Genomic DNA, 22,271 nt, shown 5'->3' with positions numbered 1-22,271 from the left:
AAGAAATGACAAAAATAATATATTGGAAAAAGGATAGAGACAAGATATAAAAAAAAAATCAGTCTAATGACAAACTCTGGATTTAAATGAATGAGGAGTCAGTTAAATATGTTTGAATAGGCAATGATGTGTGAAGTTGTCCATACGGCAGTTAACTGGAAATAAAAAGTAAGCCAGTCATTGAAAACTGAGAGACTATTACACCAACTACGAACTGATTTCATACTAGAAGAGATGGAAAAAATATGGATCCTAGAATCATCACACAGCTAACTGTGGGCAACAAGTGGTTTTGAATACACCAACGGTTTATATCGTAGGTCACAGGGAAAACACTGGTGCCAACAGTGATAACTGAAATGAAAGCATTCCTTATTTGGGGGAATAACTAAGTTCAATTTTAGACCTAATGAAATTGAAGAGACAGTATGATATCTAAGTAAAAATGCCAAGTGGACAAAGAGAAATATGAGAGTATATCTTAGGAAAGAGTTTGGGCTAGAAATGTAAACAAAGAGATAAACAGTCATGAAAACATAATACATTGCTGAGAGAAAAAAGAACAAAAATTGGAGAATACATGAGAAATCTATAAAGTGAATGAAAAGTGAATTAAAGGCTTAAGGGGTAAAAATGTGAGAACCAGTTTTTTGCAGAAAACGCTCTAGGGAATAACTACAGATGAATAAAAGAATCAAATATCAACTAGGTAGAAAGGCCATGTGTATTTGTGTGTGCAAACATATATAGCTGCATAGAAGTCAAGTTTACTGTCTTACGTGGTTATAGTACTATGCAAACTATACCCTTTAACAGTACATAATTTGGAAGCTATAGAGGGATTGCCTGTGTAGTCATGAAATCCTTTGTGCATACATCACATCGTTCTATTACATTCCTGTCTATGTTTTGCATAACATGACTGACTGTAATCTTAGTATCGTATGTGCCCTTTATTAATAAATCCTTGTATAAATCCCACAAGGATTTTGTTAAGGAAAAACCTGACCTGCTAGATATTATGCAGTGCAGGTTGAATTTTAATAAATTCCCATAAAACACTACCAGGCATACCTTTAAGATTTCCATATTTTCAGTGCTGTCTCTTCTTCCCATGTCTGTTATTTTCATTGATTTATTTTGTGGATTTGCTGGTTTCTTCCATTTTCCATTTAAGAACCTCTTTCCCCCTTACTCCTGCTCTGGGCCTTAGTAAGATGGCCTGTACGGACAATGTCAGGGTTTCTGAACCTCAGCACTATTGATATTTTGGAGCAGATATTTCTTGGTTGTGGGGATTATAATATGTTTAGTAGGATATTTAGCAGCATCACTGACCTCTACCCACTGGATGCCAGTAGCACCCCTCCCAAATCCTAACAACCAGAAAATGCCCCTTGGCATTACCAAATATCCCCTGGAAGTAAAATTGTCCCTGCTGGAGAACCACTGGGCTACATCAACCAGCTCCTTTGCCTTTTTGGCTATACCGTGTAGGTTTGGCCAATGGAAAGCACGATAGGAGAGCAGATGGAAGAAGAAAAGTAAGGTCAGGCTATTTATTTCCAAAATTCACTCATTGCCAGGTCAGTGCAGCGTAGGCAGGCAGTACAGTTCCAAAGATTACAGCTCTTGTAAGGCAGCACTCATCACATAGCTAATACACTCGCTTGCTTTCTCTCTCTCTCTGGGCGTTCTGGTAACCTCACCTGCCCTATCCATTTAGGCCTAGTGGTTTTAATGGCGTCCACTGTTACTATCCCAGAGTACTGCACTATTACTTGTGTTTTTCCTAATTCTGTCCAAATCTTCCTACTTAATCACTTAATGAAAGTCTCCTCAAATTACCCAGTTTGCTTTGGCCATCTGTTTCCTGCAGAAATCATAATGGATAAAGGGGTAGTACATATCAAAATATTTACAGAAAAGCAAAATACAGAATAGTCATTGAGGTGTTTTCTCTAAATTAACCCTAATTATTGGAATGTTTTAGGCACAGTCTCATAATATCCATTGATTGACAACTATATTACTTTTTATGCCTTTATTTGATCATGGAAGGCTAGCTATGAACAAAAAGATCATATGAAACATTGCCTTGCCTTTGTTACTCTCATCCGTGAAAGGGGGATATGAACTGGAAATAAAGAGTAAAAATCTAGTGGAACTCTGAATCAGCTGTATGACCAGGAAAGAAGAATTGGGATCATAAAGTAACGAGACTAAGTCCGTAGATAATGAATATCTGTTTCACCATTTTATAATTGCAATTTATAAGTAAGCAGGGATATTTCTTTATTAATTTAGTCATGCAGTCACTTATTGAATCAACAAAGTCTTGGGGTATATCATTTGGGGAGGCATTTTGCTAGATACTGTGGTGCTTACAAAGGAGATGAAGATGTGCTTAGCTACAAAAGAATTTATAGTCTCCAGAGGTGAGGATAAAAAGAAAGACTGTAAGTGAAAGTGATATTTGAATGCCAACTTACCAAGATGACAAAGAAAGTTTCCTTGGGTGCCACCAAGGGGCCACATAATAGGCCCACAATAAATGCTTGCTGAATGTGCCGTGAAATAAAAATTTAAAGGAGAGAGGAAAAACAAAACCAAAACCATGCATTGCTTTCTAGTGCTGTGCAGAGGCTAAAAGTATAGCATGCTTTTATTAGTTTCTAATTATAGCCCTGGCATATCTTATGTACACCAATCTTCTCTAATTAAATGAAACATTAACTGCTCTATTCATCCTTACTTTAGAAGTAGCCCATCAATTAAGGGGCATTTTGAAATGCAAATAATTTCCCCATAAATCCTAAATTCAGATGTTTGTATACTAAGTATTATTAAAGTAGAACACAGCTATAAACTGTAAACTGTACAACAGGTAAAATAACCAGAAATAAGGTGCCTATAAACAAAAAAACAAAACCCATACCAGTGCTAAATCTGATTTGGGTTTTACAATTTAATAGCTAGGTTATGAACTGGCAAGGGGCCAATAAATGAAACTAAGATACAACTATTGATCTCTACTCACATGGAGCAAAAGAGAATGAAGGTAATCAAAGGCTTAAAAAGGAAACTAGTCCACAGGACTAACAGCCCACACAAACCACAGTGTTCTGTAACAGACCAGAAGAACTAGATGGTATCCAGCTACCACTACTTACCGTTCTGACCAGGTACACAATAGAAGATCCTGGATAGAATGGGAGAAAAATGTAGAACATAACTCAAATTCCTAAAAAAGGCCAAACTTACTGGACTGATAGCGACTAGAGGAACCCCTGAGAACCCCTTATCACCCTAAGATAACCTTCGTGCTTAGATTTGAAGCTATTTCTGCAGGTTCCCTTTCAGTCAAATAATAGATTGGCTTAAAAAGAAACAATATCACCTGCGAGTAATGTGCTCTCTTAAATGATTAACTACATAAGACCAAACAGTCAACATTACTCAAAAGCAAAGATGAGAAGGCAAGGAAAGGAAGGGAAGCTACATCAAACAAAACAAACAGAATGGAAATAATGAGAATGCTGACACATTTAAAAATTGTAACCCATGGCACGAAACAATTCATATAAAAATCATTAAAAGGGAACCTAATTTGCTGTGTAAACTTTCATCTAAAACACAATAAAATAATATTAAAAGAAAAAAGAATGTGTAATGGGAATATTATGGCCAGAAAATGGAAAAATAACAGTGCAAGCATAGCTAGCGCATGCAAACTAATCCCCAAATTTGTTGTGGACTATTTTATACAATCGTATAACATATGTAGTATAAAAGTTAATATAAGGACCACCCAAAAAAAATTATTTCTGTGAATGTGAAAAAATATTAGCTTTGATTTCTTAGTCCCCCACCAAAAAAAGAGGCCAAGAAAAGAGCAGAGGTTCTGCTTTTTCTATTGAAACAATGAGGAAATTAGTTAAAATTACAGAAAGATTGTATGCTAAATGTAAGAAATTTTCTGTTCTGTAACACATGGGGTTGCTGTCAGTTAGAACAGACTTGATGGAGATGGGTTTAGTTTTTGGATTTATAGAGGTAGTCTGATAAATTCCTATGAAGTACTAAGAAGTAAAAGGAAAGAACTAAAAAATATTAAGCTCCTTTCTGGCAGGCTCTGTTCCCACATTATGCCATGTGATCTCCATCACATCTCTGAGACTGGGGTTCTTTATTGTTCTCATTTCATACAGGTGATGTAACTGAATAATGAAACAATTTGTTCATGGTGACACAAGTAATAAAGATAGTGTAATTCCACTCTTTGTGAAAAGTTAAAGAAGGCTATATTATACATATCCTTAATTGCAGGGGACATTTCTAGAATTCAAGCTGGACCATACTACATAACTTATGTCTATAAAGTCCTACCGAAAACCCTGGTGGGTAGTGGTTAAGTGCTACATCTGCTAACCAAAAGGTCAGCAGCTCAAATCCACCAGGCGTTCCTTGTGAACTCTATGGGGCAGTTCTACTCTGTCCTGTAGGGTCCCTATGAGTTGGAATTGATTCCTCTTCAAACGGGTTTTGTTTTGTTTTGTATGGTCCTACCACATTGAACATGCCAAATCTTGTCTGATCTCAGAAACTAAGCACTGTTAGGCCTGGTTAGTAGTTGGATAGGAGACCGCCTGCAAATACTGGATGCAGCAGTGGTTAAGAGCTCAGCTGCTAATCAAAATGTCGGCAGTTCAAATCCACGAGCTGCTCCTTGGAAACCATAAAGGGCAGTTCTACTCTGTCCTATAGGGTTGCTATGAGTCAAAATTGACTTGATGTCAACGAGTTTTGGTAGGTTTTTGAAGCCCTGGTTGTACAGTGCTTAAGAGCGATGGATGCAAACCAAAAGGTCAGCAGTGGGAATCCACCAGCTGCTCCTTGGAAACCATATGGGGCAGTTCTACTTTGTCCTGTAGGGTTGCTATGAGGTGGAATCAACTCAACTGCAACGGGTTTATTGTTCCATAGCTTACTGATAGTGTTAAAAAGTGGGATCCTTTTACATGGAAATACTTAAGGGTGCAATTCCTACTTACTAAAGAATTTGTTTTAAATACTGGCCCTGTGTTCAAAATATTGCTTTTTTTTTTTTCTTTCCATCAGCCACCCTTTTCCCTCTCTACCCTTAAAGGAAAAAAAAAAAAAAAACACCATCAACAACAATCTCATTCTACTTGTGACCTTCGGTATCAAAGCACTTCTGGATAGAACATCAAGATAACTTTGTGGCAGATTTAGTATCTCTCTGTCTCAGCTTCATGGTTGCCCACAAGCGGTTTGGAATGATTTCAGTCTGATAGGAGAAAAAGACATTGAACAAAGTGTCTAGAGCCTAAAATAGACCTGGGGAAACTATTTCTTTAGTTTTACTGAGATTCTCTACAGGAGTTAGGCAGAAAGGAGTATGAATAATGGCTACCCAAAGACACTACAGTTCCTTTTTTTCCCTAGATCTAAGAATATTTTTTATTCATTCTTGAATCCTAGAATTTATCAAAGTGTGTGGCACTGCACAGAAATTCATCAAATATGTTAAACATCAGATGTGAACGGGGTAGTGACAGAGCCTAGTGCAATCTTTTTTGGCTCACTTATTTACCTGTAAGGTTGCTCTTTAGACAGTATTGCTGTTAGAACCATTACTGATGGCTTCCTCAGGGATCACCTTCAAACATCAGTTAAAATATATATATAATTTTTTTTTTAAGAATGAAAAGTAAATGCATTTCTAGCTTAGATCACATAAGAAGGATCTTAAATGGACAAAAAAAAACACAAGTTTTTAATATGTATGCAATTAAACAGATTCTGAAAAAAAAAGTTCTGATTACATCAGCTTGTGTGAAATGTGCTTGAATGAAATCAAACAATGGTATTCTCGGAAACAATGCACCTTAAGATCGTTAATATCAGCCAAATACACTGTAACAACACCATACCAACTTCTCTCACAATGAGATGCAGAGAAAACAATGTAACTCTAATATGACAAAACCCAATGCTATCTTAATTGGGGATTGAATTAGAAATATTTTAAATTACTTTCCTTAAGGTAACAAATATAATTCTAATAAATTTACTTTTAATAATCTGAATAGGAATATATAGGAAACAAATTAAAACAGGCAAATTCAGAATTTAGAGAGACAATAGGAACTAAGATGAAAAGCTGGTTGAAAATCAATTTAAATAATAAAAAATATAGAAATATATACATATCATAGAAGGAAAGGGAGAAAAGGGCATGAAAAATTCTAAATGAATAGAAAAATTTTCAAAACCATATTTTACTAAATTGTTCAAATTAATTTTAAAAGAGGAATTCACCTGGAAAGCAGCAAAGTCATCTCTGAGTGTTTGGCTGAGTTGGGTTTAGGTAAAAGTTTGGGTAGGGAACGATTAAGTGAAGATTTGGGGCTGAAATAATTACGCACAAAATATAACGAATAAATCAAACAAAATTTGTACACTGATTCATATAATCAACTCCTCAATATTTTTAACATGGTGAAAAGTATTAATTCCACTCAAATATCTAAATTTGTCTGGGAGTGAAAAAGTAAGTATGATCACCATCACTGTGGTCACCACTACCGCTACCTTTTCGAGGCAGAATGGATAGGGCCACAACGGACTATCTAGGGCTCTTCTAATTTTGTTGCGTCAATTAGAAGAGGCCTCAGAACAGGAAGTGGAAAGAACTGTGGCCCCCAGACCATCTTGCCCACACAATTTTCACTGGCATCTAGATTAAGGAAAAGTACCAGTTGCCATCAAGTCAACTCTGACTCATGGTGACCCCATGTGTGTCAGAGTAAAACTGTACTGCATAGAGTTTTCAGTGGCTGATTTTTTGGAAGTAGATCACCAGGCCTTTTCTCTGAGATGCCTTTGGGTGGATTCAAACTTTCAACATTTTGGTTAGCAGTTGTGCACATTAACCATTTGCACCAACTAAACCAAACAAAACCCATTGCCATTGAGTCAATTCCAACTGATAGAGACCCTACAGGACAGAGTAGAACTGCCCCCAAAGTGTTGTCAAGGAGCAGCTGGTAGATTCAAACCACAGCCTTTTGGTTAGCAGTCAAGCTCTTAACCATTTGTACCACTCAGTAAATATGTGCAAAATTTTCTCTGGCTGCCAAGCGAGTGACTCTTACACAAAATTTTGCTTTAGGTTATCAATTAGTTCCCTTTTGCAAAAGAGGATTTGTTAAAGTGAAATGGTTTCAATCAGATCAAACATTATAGTAGGCAGAATTTATCTGTAGTTCATAATGAATTTTTCATTTATTCTAAAGGAGATCAGTCACACTCAAAGTCACCTTCTTATGATAATAGATTTTTCTAGATAAATCAACATAACCTATGGAGAGAATAAGTCACAAAGCCTTCCTTGATACTCGAAGATAACTACTCTTCATTACAAAAGCTAACTAGTTTTTAATGTTTTACTCTGGTCCTAATGAAATCTTTATTGCTGAAGTGTCCCAGAAGAAACAAATTAAGAAGCCTGGTGTCTCAGCCAGTGCCTCTCAGAGTTCCACATGGTTGATGAGTCCAGGCAGTGACAGACGACACACTATTCCTCAGTGTGCAGCCTTTCCCTGCCTCTCATCATCTTGCAAATCAACACTGTTCCATTCCCTGCAGAGGAGAGGTACATTTCACAGCTGTCGTCCTTGCATAAAAGGCAGGGGAAGGTGGAGATTTCTCTTTAATCTGCCTAAACGTTTCATTTTATTTATATACAAATGACCACAAAAAAGCATTGAATATGTGTTTGGATATAAAATGTGGAAAGTTGTATTGGAAGGCATTGCTTTCAAAGGAGAATATAGAATGGAGAGTCAGGAGCTAAGAATCAACCTTTTCAAGAGCAGTCGGAAGCTCCCTGTCTTGATATTCCTGATCTTCCTGGCATCTTATGCCCACCAACTGCCTAATATCACTTGCATATGGTTCTGCCCATCTGTCCAAGAGTCATTTGAATTTATGTGGCTTACTAAGATATTTAATGGAATATGAACAAGTACAGTAACAAGTAGTTTTAAAATTTCCAAGATTTATCTCATGAGTGAAATCATTGTTTTGTTTCTTAAGGAGAAAGTTAATTTCATGAATCCATATATAATCAACTAAAGTTATTATAAAAGCATGGAAAAACTAGAACTTTTGTGATAAGTATAACAGATATAAGCAAGCTCATTAGAACAGGCTCATATTAGATAATATACTAAATTATTAATATGCTGTGAAATCATGTGGAGGTCTGAAACAGAATGATAGCTTTGCTATACTATACATTCATGTAGTTCATATTTCTAAAATTAAAATTGGAAATTCTGGACAGTTTTTTTTTTTTAAGACTATATATCATGTATCTTTTAAAACAAGGAAATAGTCCACACTTAAATTAATAAATCTCACTTTACATGTGTTTACTGAGTATTGGAAATGTGCTTGGCAGGCTCAAGTAACAGTCAGGAGGTCAGGGTACTATAAGGATATACACAAGGAGAAAAGGGATCGGAAATAAGAATTTAGGAAGGGTAACACAATTTTTTTTTTTTTTTTTACAATATAGAGCCCTTAAACCATAGTAAAAATTCGGATTTCATTCTATGTATTATAGGAGGCCAATGGAGGATTGAGAGCAGGGGAGAGACATGATCTGGTTTAAGTTTTAAAAAAATTGCTCTGGCTGGTAGAGAATAAACCAGCCAGGATGTGCGAGGGAAACAGGCGGATCAGTTAAGAGGCTCAGCTAGGTGACAGATGATGAAGGCCTGGCTTAGGGTGGCAGCAGTGGAGAAAGGGAATGTGGTAGGATTAGGAACATGTTTTTCAATACGAGTAAAATAACTAACTAAGAGATCGAATGAAGGGTATAAGAGGAAAAGGATGAGGAATAACTTCAGGTTTCGGCCCAAGCAACCAAAAATACATGGCATATTCACAAATGCTATGAGATCTATGTAAATCAAAATTACTATGAGTTTCAGCAGTTAGGGAAAAGTTTTGGGACTTCTGGAGGCTGCAGCCTGGATAAATTCAGACAGAAGTCATAGAGGCTTTCTCCATGGAAAACCAAACCCATTGCTGTCAAGTCAATTCCGACAGTGACCCTATAAGACAGAGTAGAACTACCCATAGGGTTACCAAGGAGTGGTTGGTGGATTCAAACTACTGACATTTTGGTTAGCAGCTGTAGCTGTTAACCACTGTGCCACCAGGTGAAAAGTTGCATGCTTGATCAGGTACTTGGGAGGTATTTTGAAGACATTTGTCTGCTTAGATTGTTTCGTGGAGTAATCATGAGACAGATGGTTGAAAATAAAGGGAGGCTGGATACAACACCCTGAATAACAGAATGAGGGCTTGAAACCTGATTCTATAAATAAAAGAAAGCCACAAGATAATTTTCTAGAACTAATCTGGCTAGCAACTTCCAAATTTCTAGCACACTACATCAAAGGAAGTACTGTGAAAAGCTACTTCACAGATTCCAAAGATAGAGCTCAATATACATACTTTTATAGAATGGCCAGACACTAAGAAGACCAAGCCAATTTCTGAAGACAACTCTGCCATAAAAGTCATTACATACATGATACATCGACACACACACACACACACCCCCACACACATGTTCATATGTATACACATCCAACACTAAACCCCGATCATAACATAAACCAGTAAAAGCAAAAAAAAAAACTCTTTGCCGTCACGCTGATTCTGACTCACAGGAGCCTACAGGACGGTGTAGAATTCCTTCATAGGGCTTCGAAGGCTGTAATCTTTATGAGGCAGCCTGCTACATCTTTCTCCTAAGGAGTGGCTGGTGAGTTTGAACCACTGAGCTTTTGGTTAGCAGCCAAGTGTTTAACTACTGTGCCACCAGGACTCCATACATAGACTAGTATCCAAAACATTTCTAATGAGAAAGAAGAAAGTGTAAGAGAGGAAAGAAATTTCATTCTCTCAGTAAAGAATAAAAACACAAATATTTGTTACATATAAAGAGATATACATTTTCCTCAAAGATTTAGAGAATATTTATCACATAAAAAAATAAGTATTTTGGGGAATTATTCCCCTAAAGCCTTCAATAAGACTATGTATTTAAATCTGGAAAAACTAATTTCTCTTCATAGCTAAATTCTACTTCTAAATACACACTAATGCATCAATACTTGTGTTATGTTTCAATAAATGATTATGACCCCAAATTATAACCTAGATATTTGGGACTTTGGGACTATCAGTCATGCTTGTTACTATTAACAAAAAGCAGTAACTGTTAACAAGATGATATTCACAGTTTATAGGGCAGTGGACTAAAATACATAAGGATCCCCTCAGTCTAGGTACAAAGTTTGTTTGTAACTGAAATAAATCCACACATTGTACTGTAGAAATAAGCAGATTACAGTAAATAGCCTATCAAAAAAGTGTACTTTTACAGCTTACTATATTCAGGCTGCTGAACTTTTAGTTAGTAGCTGAACTCTTAACCACCGTGCCACCAGGTTCCATATGTTATCAGACAGGTTGACAAAGATATTGAAAAGTAATTTGTAAACTTGAGAATTTTGGCTTTCTATGAATGAAATGGAGCCTTGGTGCAAGACATATAAGCTTTTGGCTGCTAAACAAAAGATCAGAGGTTTGAACCCACCAGGCACTCCTTAGAAACCTTATGGAGCAGTTCTCCTCTGTCCTATAGGTTTGTGGTGAGTCAGAAACGACTAGATGGCAAGGGTTTGGTTTGGTTTATGGATGAAACATATTAAAACAAGAAGGCAAAGTTGTAAGGATATATGAAAATAAGAGTATAACAGCATTCTCACATACCTGAGTTTTTATAAGAATCTGCAAAATCAAACAATAAGTAAAGCCCCAAATGTTTGAATACACTAGCCAAAAATGAAAGAGAAAAAAAATTATTTAATTCACTTTGACAGTACATCTTACTCGCTCCTCTAAATTTTCTGTTAAAATATATTTTGAAATTTTGGATGCTGTCATGGATTGAACTGTGTCTCCCAAAAATATATGTCAACTTGGCTAGGCCATGATTCCCAGTGTTGTGTGATTATCCACTATTTCATCATCAGATGTGATTTTCCTATATGTTGTAAATCCTACCTCTATGATGTTAATGAAGCAGGATTAGAGGAAGGTATGTTACTGAGGCAGTACTGAATCTACAAGATTAGGTTGTGTCTTAAATCAATCTCTTCTGAGATATAAAAGAAAGAAGAAGACAGAAAGACATTGGGGACCTCATACCACCAAGAAAATAGTGCCAGGACCACAGTGCATTCTATGGAGTGAGCAGCTCCTCGACCTGGGAAGACTGATGACAAGGACCTTCCCCTAGAGCCAACAGGGAGTAAAAGCCTTCCTCTGAAGCTATCACCCTGATTTCGAACTTCTTGCCTCCTAGAATGTGAGAGAATAAATTTCACTTTGTTAAAGCTGATGTCAGATGGATCCTGGCTCAAAGCAGAGAATACCAGAAGGATGTTCACCTGTGTTTTATTGACTATGCAAAGGCATTCAACTGTGTGGATCATAACAAACTATGGATAATACTGCAAAGAACGGGAATTCCAGAACACTTAATTTTGCTCATGAGGAACCTTTACAGAGATCAACAGGCAGTTGTTCGGACAGAACAAGGGGATACTGATTGGTTTAAAGTCAGGAAAGGTGTGCGTCAGGGTTGTATCCTTTCACCATAACTATTCAATCTGTATGCTGAACAAATAATACGAGAAGCTGGACTATATGAAGAAGAACAGGGCATCAGGATTGGAGGAAGACTCATTAACAACCTGCATCATGCAGATGACACATCCTTGCTTGCTGAAAGTGAAGAGGACTTGAAGCACTTACTAATGAAGATCAAAGACTACAGCCTTCAGTATGGATTACACCTCAACATAAAGAAAACAAAAATCCTCACAACTGGACCAATGAGCAACATCATGATAAATGGAGAAAAGATTGAAACTGTCAAGGATTTCATTTTACTTGGATCCACGATCAACAGCCATGGAAGCAGCAGTCAAGAAATAAAAAGACGCATTGCATTGGGTAAATCTGCTGCAAAGAACCTCTTAGAAGTGTAGAAGAGCAAAGATGTCACCCCGAAGACTAAGGTGCGCCTAACCCAAGCCATGGTATTTTCAATCACATCATATGCATATGAAAGCTGGACAATGAATAAGGAAGACCGAAGAAGCCTTGATGCTTTTGGATTGTGGTGTTGGCTAATAATATTGAATAGACCGTGGACTGCCAGAAAATGAACAAATCTGTAGCGGAAGATATACAACCAGAATGCTCCTTAGAAGCAAGAATGGCGAGATTATGTCTCACTTACGTTGGACATGTTATCAGAAGGGACCAGTCCCTGGAGTAAGACATCATGGTCAGCAAAAAAGAGGAAGACCCTCAATAAGATGAACTTATACAGTGGCTGCAGTAATGGGCTCAAGTGTAACAACAATTGTGAGGATAACACAGGATTGGGCAGTGTTTCATTCTGTTGTACATAATGTCGCTGTAAGTCGGAACTAACCTGACAGCACCTAACGACAACAACAACAAGCATCTATAAAGCTAACATATTTTTTTTAATCAGTTGAATGAACATAGGAGGAAACTGAGACACTAAAAAGGAAAATTAGTATTTTAAAATCCTAATTCTGCTCAAAGTAGCTGAATGATTAGACACATAAATGTTGCATAGCATGGCGTATTTATAAATACTATTTATTATGCTTTTGTTATTGATATAATACACACATATTAAAGGAAATTATGGAAAATACAAGTAAGCAGAGGGGACAAGGAAGTGACTACAGTCACTGGCCAGGAAATAATCACTCAGACACAGTGTTTGGCTCTTTGTGGTTGCAATGCCTGGGGAGCACTACTGGTGTTTAACAAGTAAAACCCAGGGATGCCAAACATCCTACGGTAAATGAGGTGATTCCCATCGCAAAGAATTATCCAGCCCAAAATGACAGAAGCACTTCATTGAGAAAAACTAAGAGTCTGGAGCATTCACTTCAGCTCTGGATTACACAAACACACCACACAGATTTTTGAAAAATCAGTCAATAAATATAGGCTCTTTTTTTATTGTACAAACTGCAGCTTATTCTTTTCACTTACTGTAGCAGAAACATCTTTCCATGGCGCTAAGTATTCTTCCATACCAGCACTGTAATGGCTGCTCATCGTGCCATAATGCAGTTAACTAAAAATTATTGCCATATTTTCAATGCTTGTTTTCCACTTTATTATAATCAATGCTGTGATGGACATCCTCACAGTTCAATTCAATTTCTTAGAAGTGATATTGTTGAGTCAAATAATATGCATAACTTTAATGCTTTTAATGTAGATTTCCAATATAGCCTCAAAAAAAAAAAAAAAGCCTCAAGAATGACTTAAATCGATTTATTCTCCAACCATATCATTGGTGAATAAAGGACACCTCTATCATAAAGTTGATGAAAATATGAAGCAGCAACTTAAGGCACTGTGCCCCTGTGTATGGGCTGGCCCCTTCCACATCTCACATTTAAATAGAAACGTCAAGAGATACTGTGGAATAAGCCCACAACTGAAAACAGTGAAACTAAATTCTAAACGTCCTAGTGCCAGAAGCTTTTATTTATTTATTTTCTTAATTCCATTAGTAAAGTATAAATAGAAAGAAGGAGAAGAGGTCTTCAGGGAAAAAGATTCGAAAGGAAGTATTAGTGGAGCATTAGAGTTTGTTTTTCCCCTCATTCCTTCTCTGTGAGGCAAGTGGTAATGAGGCCCATCACCTCATGAAGTTTAGTGATGTCTGTGAACAGGGAAGAGTCCCTGGGTGGTACAAATGGTTGCTAGGCTGCTAACCAAAAGGTTGGAGATTCGAGACCACTCAGAAGTGTCTTGGAAGAAAGGTACCTACTTCCGTCTACTTCTGAAAAAAAAAGTCAACCATTGGAAACGTTACAGAGCACAGTTTTACTCTGATACACATGGAGTCATCATGAGTTAGAATCGACTTGACAGCAACTGGTTATTTTTACTGGTGAGCAGGGAAGACCAGAATCTCATTACTTGCTAGGATGGTGCCTGAGTATCAGGGTTTGCTGATCTTTCCCAGTTGTAACAGAGTATAGGCAAAGAACCATACAGACGTGGAGGATGGACATTCCAAGTTGAAGAATTAAGTTCACTCCTGTTCACTACACATTTCCTGGTTCCAAAGAATTGAGACTGGTATGGTAGGGATTCCTAGGTTTCCCATGGGCTCAGATCAGGGTTGGAAAGAACTGAAGGCAGGAACTCACTGGCCAAAATATGGAGGGCAGAAGCAGTGAGTGACGGGAAAGGGTGATTTCCCTTCTAGACCCCTCAGTTCAAGAGGAAACCAGCCAGGCACATTTAGACAATATAATGTAACACATCAGAGAGTTACCCCAGGACATAAGCCGCTGAGTACCACTAGTGTAGGATGAAAACCAGAACCCATCAAGAGCAAGGATATATTCATTCCTATCCCTTCTCCTTCCCCTCTTTGCAGACATATCATCCCACTTTGAAGTAAACTTGAGGAGAGAGGACTTTGAACCCTATTAAGCTCTTATAACAGACAAATCTTGAATTTTATTGAATACTTGTACAATAAGTCTGTTTTACACTGGCAATAACTAAAATGAGATTAAATACAAGGCCTTTAACTAGGATTTAGTGCTTACCATGAAGACATCAAAGTTAGATGAGCTTTGGGTTCTCTCTGCTCTGTAGGCGCTCTCATTCTAGAAAGTTCTAGCATGGGAAATTAGCATGGGGAGAAACTCTCTGCCTTCCTTCCCTTTAATGGACTTCCCTGCCTTTGGGCATGGAGGAAAGGGACCAAGAAAATGTCTCTGCCAATTTTTACAGTTGAAAGCTACTCAGACCTGCCCTTATCTGGGTTCTTATGAATTCACTTCCATACAATTTATCTTACTGTATTAGGTGTGAAGAACACCAAAGTAAAAAAGGTAAGATAGTTCCCATCTTTAATCAGGAAGATAAGATATATATCTTTCCATTTGTTCATTTATTCAATCATTCATTTATTTATTCAAAAACATAATTCATGGCTCAGAGTTCTTTGTATTAATACACATTGTTGCCTTACTAAGAATTAAGTACTAGTTTTGGAATTTTCATAAATTATGTTTTTATTGATTATAGAATCTCTTGGTACAGAGAGACATTTAAATTGTTACTTAAATACTCTAATGTTTAGTAAGAGTTTTAATGAATTTCTGTATAAAAATATTATCTAATATTTGAGTTGACAAACTAGTAATTATTTCCTTGTAAAAGGACCATTAGGTTGATGAGATGTATCATCCTTAACTAGCTCTCATAATCATATATCTATATGCAAAACACAACTGGCATCTCATTTGCCTTATTTCTGTTTCTTTGAAATTCAAGCAAATGTCCTAGATTTTTGTGTATTTTGAAATACCATGAAATCTATTTTTGATATTTTCTCTTAATAAAGCAAACGACATCATCAAATGCTTCCCTGAAATTTAGAAAACTAAAACTCTACATTTGAAGGGGCAAAAAATCAAATTACTTCTTACTTTTCAGGGATAAACAAGTTATTTTCCTTGATGTTTGGAATGAAACTACTGAATATCATCATATATAATCATATCTTATTCACTTATAAGAAACACGGTGGTGTGGTGGTTAACCTCTCAGCTACTACCTGAAGGTCAGCAGGGTGAACCCATCAGCTGCTAGATAGGAGAAAGATGTGGCAGTTTGCTTCCATAAAGATTATAGCTTTGGAAACCCTATGGGGCAGTTCTACTCTGTCTTATAGGGTCACTACAAGTCAGAATTGACTCAAGCGCAATGGGGTTTTGGTTCTCTTATTCCCTTTATGCTTGTCACCTAAAATATCATTACTGTTTTTCTAAGATTACCATTGAATTAATTACAAGGTAAAAAATGTGGCTTAAATGCTAATAGAAGTAAAAACAAATCACCTAAGTTTGAAACCATCCTATATATGGTTGTACCTGATTAATAAAACACTACCAAAAATATCATATCATGTTTAAATAGACATGAGCACATGTACAATGAAGACGTTTCTTAACAAAAATACAGTCATTGTACTCAGTAGAATTTTAATCCATGTTAAGCATTTATGAAGGAATAAGCCAATTGCACAATATGATTTAAAAGGTGTTGGTGTGCCTTGAAGCGGTTCTACTACAATCATCCTGCAATACATTTCTCTAGCAAACAAAACTATCATTACAATTGGTCTTTTGAAGACTGAAATTGGATTTTCAGGCACACATACATCACAGGATCATAATGCTTCCAGATTATTGAACTCTGATCCTAGGACTTGGGTGGAAGTGTTTTTTATGTTCTCGTGTCTAAAGAGCTAAAATATTGTGGCTCTTTTCTCTATCAGCGCAAAGTAATTTCACAGTCTATTGACAAGAATAAAATCAAGTATAATATTTATGGAGAGAACGGGCCCCTTGTATTTCTAACAAAAACCTTTTTTTTTTTTTTCTGTGATGGATATGTATTTATTACAAATACATACTGTTCTCAAAGACCAGAGGCACTCCTTTTTCCAGTGGTAAATATGACAGTCTCTCTGCCTGAGCTGTATATTTCTCTCTCTCTTTTCTTTTTAATTCAAACTAATTTTTTTGTTTTAATTTTGGTGAAAATAAATGCAACAAAAGAAACACCTGTTCAACAATTTCTGCATGTACAGACCAATGCCATTGGTTGCATTCTTCACATTGTGTCACCATTCTTACTATCTCCACTCATATTGTCTTAGTCTCTATGCCCCTTAAAGTTCCCATCTATGCTTTGGAGTTATTGCTGCTAATTTATTGCATAATGGGTAATTATTTAAAAAAGGAAAATGTTCAATGCCAACATTCTTTATTAATTGAGCTAAACTGTTGTTTTGTTTACAGATGACTTCATGGGATACTTCAGTTCAAGATATAAAGGTTATTTCAAAGCGATAGATTCAGGGGTTCCCTCAGTTTCAATGGATCCAGTAAGTCTGGTTTCCATAGGAATTTATTGTTCTGTTCTACATTTTTCCTCCTTTTGATCAGGATCCATCTATTGGGTCCTTGAGAAAAACATTCAGCAATGATAGACAGGCACCAGCCATTCCTTCTGATCTCATGGGGAATGAGTTAGTAGTTCATGGAGGCAATTAGACCTGCAGTCTGAACTGCACATTCCTTGAAGGCAGGAACCATCCTTGTGCTATTTACTTTTATATTCTGCATAGTGCCCAGGCTAGCATCCAGCACATATAAAGTACTCAGTAAATGTTTGAATGTTATTTAATTTTAATGAGAACATAAGAGTAAGCCTATTTTCCTTACAACTTTATATATAATTAAACTGTAGTTTCCATTCCAAACCTTATAGGATGAAGAGTTATTACAAATCATGGCTTATCCATCCATACCCCAGAGAAATATTATCAGATGCAAAGAAGAGCAATCATAACAGATGTGCTTATAAGTGGGGACCATTTGTGTAGCATTAAAAGACTCTCATGTGAGTATAAAATATTGATATGTTGATTTTTACATACCACACAGAAAAATATTACTGATTAGATGTCTTTTGAAACAAACCAATTAGGTCAATTTTTTTTTCTTTAATTACCACAGTTAGGCTTTAATCTAAGATCACAATGTCTTAATAGCGTATGCCCTTCCTACCAAAAATATAAATCAGGCAATTCATTGTACTCCAAAGCTTTTAGTTTAGGTTTAAATAGGATTAACATTCATGGTGGTTATCTCCTGAGGTCAAGCAGAATGATAGGAATCAAACATATCAATCATTATTAAACATTCAAGGACAGTTCACTGTCAATTAAAGTATTTCACTAATACCAGCATCTCTTACTACTACCTTCTTACAAACAATATAAGAGCATACATCTGGTCTATGCTTCTTCCAAGAGATCTGAAAGGTTGCCTGTGACCTGTGGCTTATTCGTGAAGTCAGTATTAAAAGAGTCAGCTGAAGGCAGCTCCCATCATCTGATTAATCATTTAATCACAGGGTCCATAACACTCTAGTGTTTAAGAATAAATTTGCTTCAAGCTAAACATGACAGCGCTAGTAAGTCAAAGGAAATAAGTAAAGGACACTTCAATGTTATAGATCATAATGTCAAATCTGATATTTTTCATTTCCTGCCTTTGTTATATTCTTCTAGCACACTCTTGGTTAGACATCTCTTATGAAATAAGGCAGGATTACGGAGTATACACGCTTTTATTCATTTAAGCTTTTCTGAATAACTATGTGGGGGGTAGTTAAATTGTTTATGATCTATTTTTCCAAAATGTCATTCTTAAAAGAATGGCAAGAAGGCCATGGTGTCTGGGCACTACCAAAAATAATTCTGTTTTTGTGAAATTTGTAAAATTTCATCTTCTTCTGGTTGGCTCTTCATCTTCCAGCCACTTACCTGTTTAAAACAAAAGTCCTGAAACCCTTTGTATAATCTTACTAGAGCCTCAATATCTTAACAATATTTCCTAAGAAATGCAATGTCAAAATTCTTTTGAGGATTTTAAAGTCATCCTGAAATCATAACCTGCAGTTGATATGCATTTTAATTATCAGTTCTCACTAACATATATTTGTCATTGAACTGTTGTGTAATGAGAAAATATACAAAATAAGATGATGTCATCATAAAGACATGCTGTAAAAGAGCTTTATTTTGAACATTTAGATATTAGCACAGAGATTAGTTATATTTCAACAAAATGAAACTTCAGGATTCATAGCTAACATAAAAACACCCATTATTTCTGAAAGGTCACTGTTCATTTTGGCATTTACTGCATTGCTCAATTCATAAATTTTCTTAGAGAAAATGAAACAATCATGATTATTGTACAATTTGCATGGCATTTATCTGTGTTAGGACATCAAAAAGACAATACTCATATAAGGGTTGTGCTTTTTTATGGGGGAAAGGTTCAGCCAGCCCTCTATCCATAAGAAGCATCCTATTCCTGCTTAGTGACTCATGTGAGAATGCAACATAACCTCACAATCTTATAAATATAACATATGATGTATGCAGACATACCTTGCCCATTTGGTCCTTTTTGCCAAAGCCAGTGGCAGCTGCAATGCTCCCTGCTCCTTCCACTGTCTTCTGTGCTACTGCTGTCACACCTGTCACCACCGCCTCCCCAACATTTGTCACCTGCTCTTTGGTCTTCTCGGCCACTGGGATAAATAGAGAGCAACAACAGATTAATGCATGGTAGAAAGTCAGCAACTTAAAAAAATTTTACCTCCACTACGAGTCAGATTCTAAAACCCTGTATTTACACACATCATAGATGAATGAAAAGTCAAGAGAAATAAAGGTTATACAAGTTTCTAAATGAGAGTGTGGTTCAGCCAAACAATGATCTCTGCTAAGATATTTTATTGTAACCATGCAGATACTAAAAGGTGCTCAGAAACACAATGATCATGAACTTCGAGCCATGAGCGATGTGGGTGAGGCTTACGTTTTAAGGAAAGTTTTAAAAAGCAACGCTTATGTTACTGGTGCAGTTACAGATATATCAGACTCAGCATAAATAGGTTTTTTTTAATTTCAGTGTTGATTCTTTGATCTCCTTCAGCATGTTCCTTTTCATCATACCTGAATAACACTACACATACTACTTATCTCTAAGTTCATACATGTTATTTCTCAGAAAGGAACCATAGCATAAGGGATGGTTATGAAGAACTTGGACAGTTTATAAAACATCAGGTAGTTGAAACAGAAAGGACCTTAATAATAAGATTTATTTTTGATAGTTTTAATGAGAACAAAAAGAGCTAGATTTAAGTAAAGTGTAAAAATGAAGAGATTTGCTAAGAACACTAAGTTTGTTTTCATAAAACCAAAATTGGCATGGTATTCAGCAGATTTAAAATATCAGTTCAAAATTTAGAGAAGACAGTGTAAATAGTTGGTGATTACAATTATAAGCAAAGATTTAATCTCTTATCAAGAATTCTTCAAGACATCCTAGAACTATATCTGATACAATTGCTGAATAAATCTGTCTATATTGTTTTTATAATTTTGCCACTTAAAGGAAGCATCAAAAAGACAAAGTATTCTGCTCTTTTAATAATTCTAAGATCAATACAAAAATAAAACAACTCCTCTTCATCTAAGTTTCTGTAACACGTGCCCACAAAGTCTTAGGTCTTTCATCTTTTATCTATATGTATGTATGTTTGCTCTGATGCTGGAAGCTATGCCACTGGTATTTGAAATACCAGCAGGGTCACCACTGGGGAGCAGATTTCAATGGAGCTTCCAAACTAAGACAAACTAGGAGGAAGAACCTGGGGATCTATTTCTGAAAAAAACTGGCCAGTGAAAACCTTATGGATAGCAGCAGAACACTGTCTGATATAGAGCTAAAGATGAGCCCCTCAGGTTGGATGGCACTCAAAATACAACTGGAGAAAAGCTGACCTTGATGATGGAGACTTTCATTTGCTGACATGGCATAACTTAAGAAGAAACAGTTGCAAACATCCATTAGTAATCGGAACATGTAATGTACAAGTCATGAATCAAGGAAAATTGGAAGCTGTCAATAAATGAAGTGGGAAGCATAAAGATCAATATTCTAGGCATTATTGAGCTAAGATGGACTTGTATTGGCCATTTTGAATTAGACAATCATATGGCCTACTATGCCAGGAATGGCAAATTGAAGACAAATGATGTCACATTCATTATCAAAACAAACATTTCAAAATCTATCCTGAAGTACCTTTTGTCAGTGACAGGATAATATCTATAGGCCTACAAGGGAGACCAGTTAATACAACTATTATTCAAATTTATACATCAATCACTAATGCTAAAGATGAGGAAATAGGAGATTTTTGCCAACTTCTGTAGTCCGAAATTGATTGAACACGCAGTCAAGATTCATTGATAATTACTGGTGATTGGAACGTGATAGCTGGGAACAAAGAAGAAGGATCAGTAATTGGAAAATACGGCCTTGGTGATAGAAATGACACAAGAGATCAAATGAATGAATTTTGTAAGACCAACAATTTATTCACTGAAAATACCTTTCTTCAACATGAACAGTGACTAAATAATTGGACCTTGCACTATGGAATACACAGGAATCAAATCTCCTACATCCACAGAAAAAGACAATGAAGAAGCTCAGTATTATCAGCTAGAACAAGGTGAGGGGCCAATTGCAGAACAGACCATCAGCTCCTCATATGCAAGTTCAATTTGAAGCTGAAGAAAATTAAAACAAGTCCACAAGAGCTGAAGTATAACCTTAAGTATATCCCACCTGAATTTAGGGACCATCTCAAGAATAGATTTGATGCATTGAACATTAATGACTGAAGACAAGACGAGTTGTGGAATGACAATGACATCACGTCAAACATAAAGAAAGCAAAATGTCCTTTAAAAGAAAGAAAAAACCAAAATGGATGTCAGAAGAGACTCTGAAACTTGCTCTTGAACATAGAGTAGCTAAAGCAAACAGAAGAAATGATGAAATAAAAGAGCTGAACAGAAGATTTCAAAGGGTGGTTCAAGAAGACAAAGTAAAATATTATAATAACATGTGCAAAGACCTGGAGTGAGAAATTCAAAAGGGAAGAACACACTCAGCATTTCTTAAGCTGAGAGAACTGAAGAAAAAATTCAAGCTTAAGTTGCAACATTGAAGGATTTTATGGGCAAAAAATTGAAAGGACCCAGGAAACATCAAAAGACAAAAGGAAGACACAGAGTCACTGTACCAAAAAGAATTGGTTAGTATTCAATTTCAAGACGTGGTATATAATCAAGAACCAATGGTACTGAAGGAAGAAGTCCAAGCTGCACTGAAGGCACTGGTGGAGAACAGGGCTCCAGGAACTGACAGAATACCAATTGAAATGTTTCAACAAACAGATGCAAGGCTAGAATCACTCACTCGTCTGTGCACAAGAAATCTGGGAAATAGCTACCTGGTCAAGCAACTGGAAGAGATCCATATCTGTACCCATTCCAAAGAAAGGTGACTCAATGAAATGTGGAAACTATCAAACAGTATCATTAATATCACATGCAAGCAAAATTATGA

The 22,271-nt window shown here is 36.3% G+C and overlaps 1 protein-coding gene across 3 annotated transcripts in view; it reads right to left on the bottom strand.

Annotated features, from left to right (window-relative positions):
- SNCA (synuclein alpha) overlaps positions 1-22,271 on the bottom strand; it is a 136,591-nt gene that overhangs the window by 99,512 nt on the left and 14,808 nt on the right. For all 3 annotated transcript variants that reach the window (XM_023553245.2, XM_023553244.2, XM_023553246.2), the window contains exon 4: positions 19,229-19,371. In XM_023553245.2, the coding sequence (XP_023409013.1) occupies positions 19,229-19,371 (143 nt within the window). The remainder of the gene's footprint in view (positions 1-19,228; positions 19,372-22,271) is intronic.

This window comes from Loxodonta africana, chromosome 5, assembly GCF_030014295.1.
Source record: "Loxodonta africana isolate mLoxAfr1 chromosome 5, mLoxAfr1.hap2, whole genome shotgun sequence".
Taxonomy (NCBI): domain Eukaryota; kingdom Metazoa; phylum Chordata; class Mammalia; order Proboscidea; family Elephantidae; genus Loxodonta; species Loxodonta africana.
This window is presented reverse-complemented; position numbering and strand designations above follow the sequence as displayed.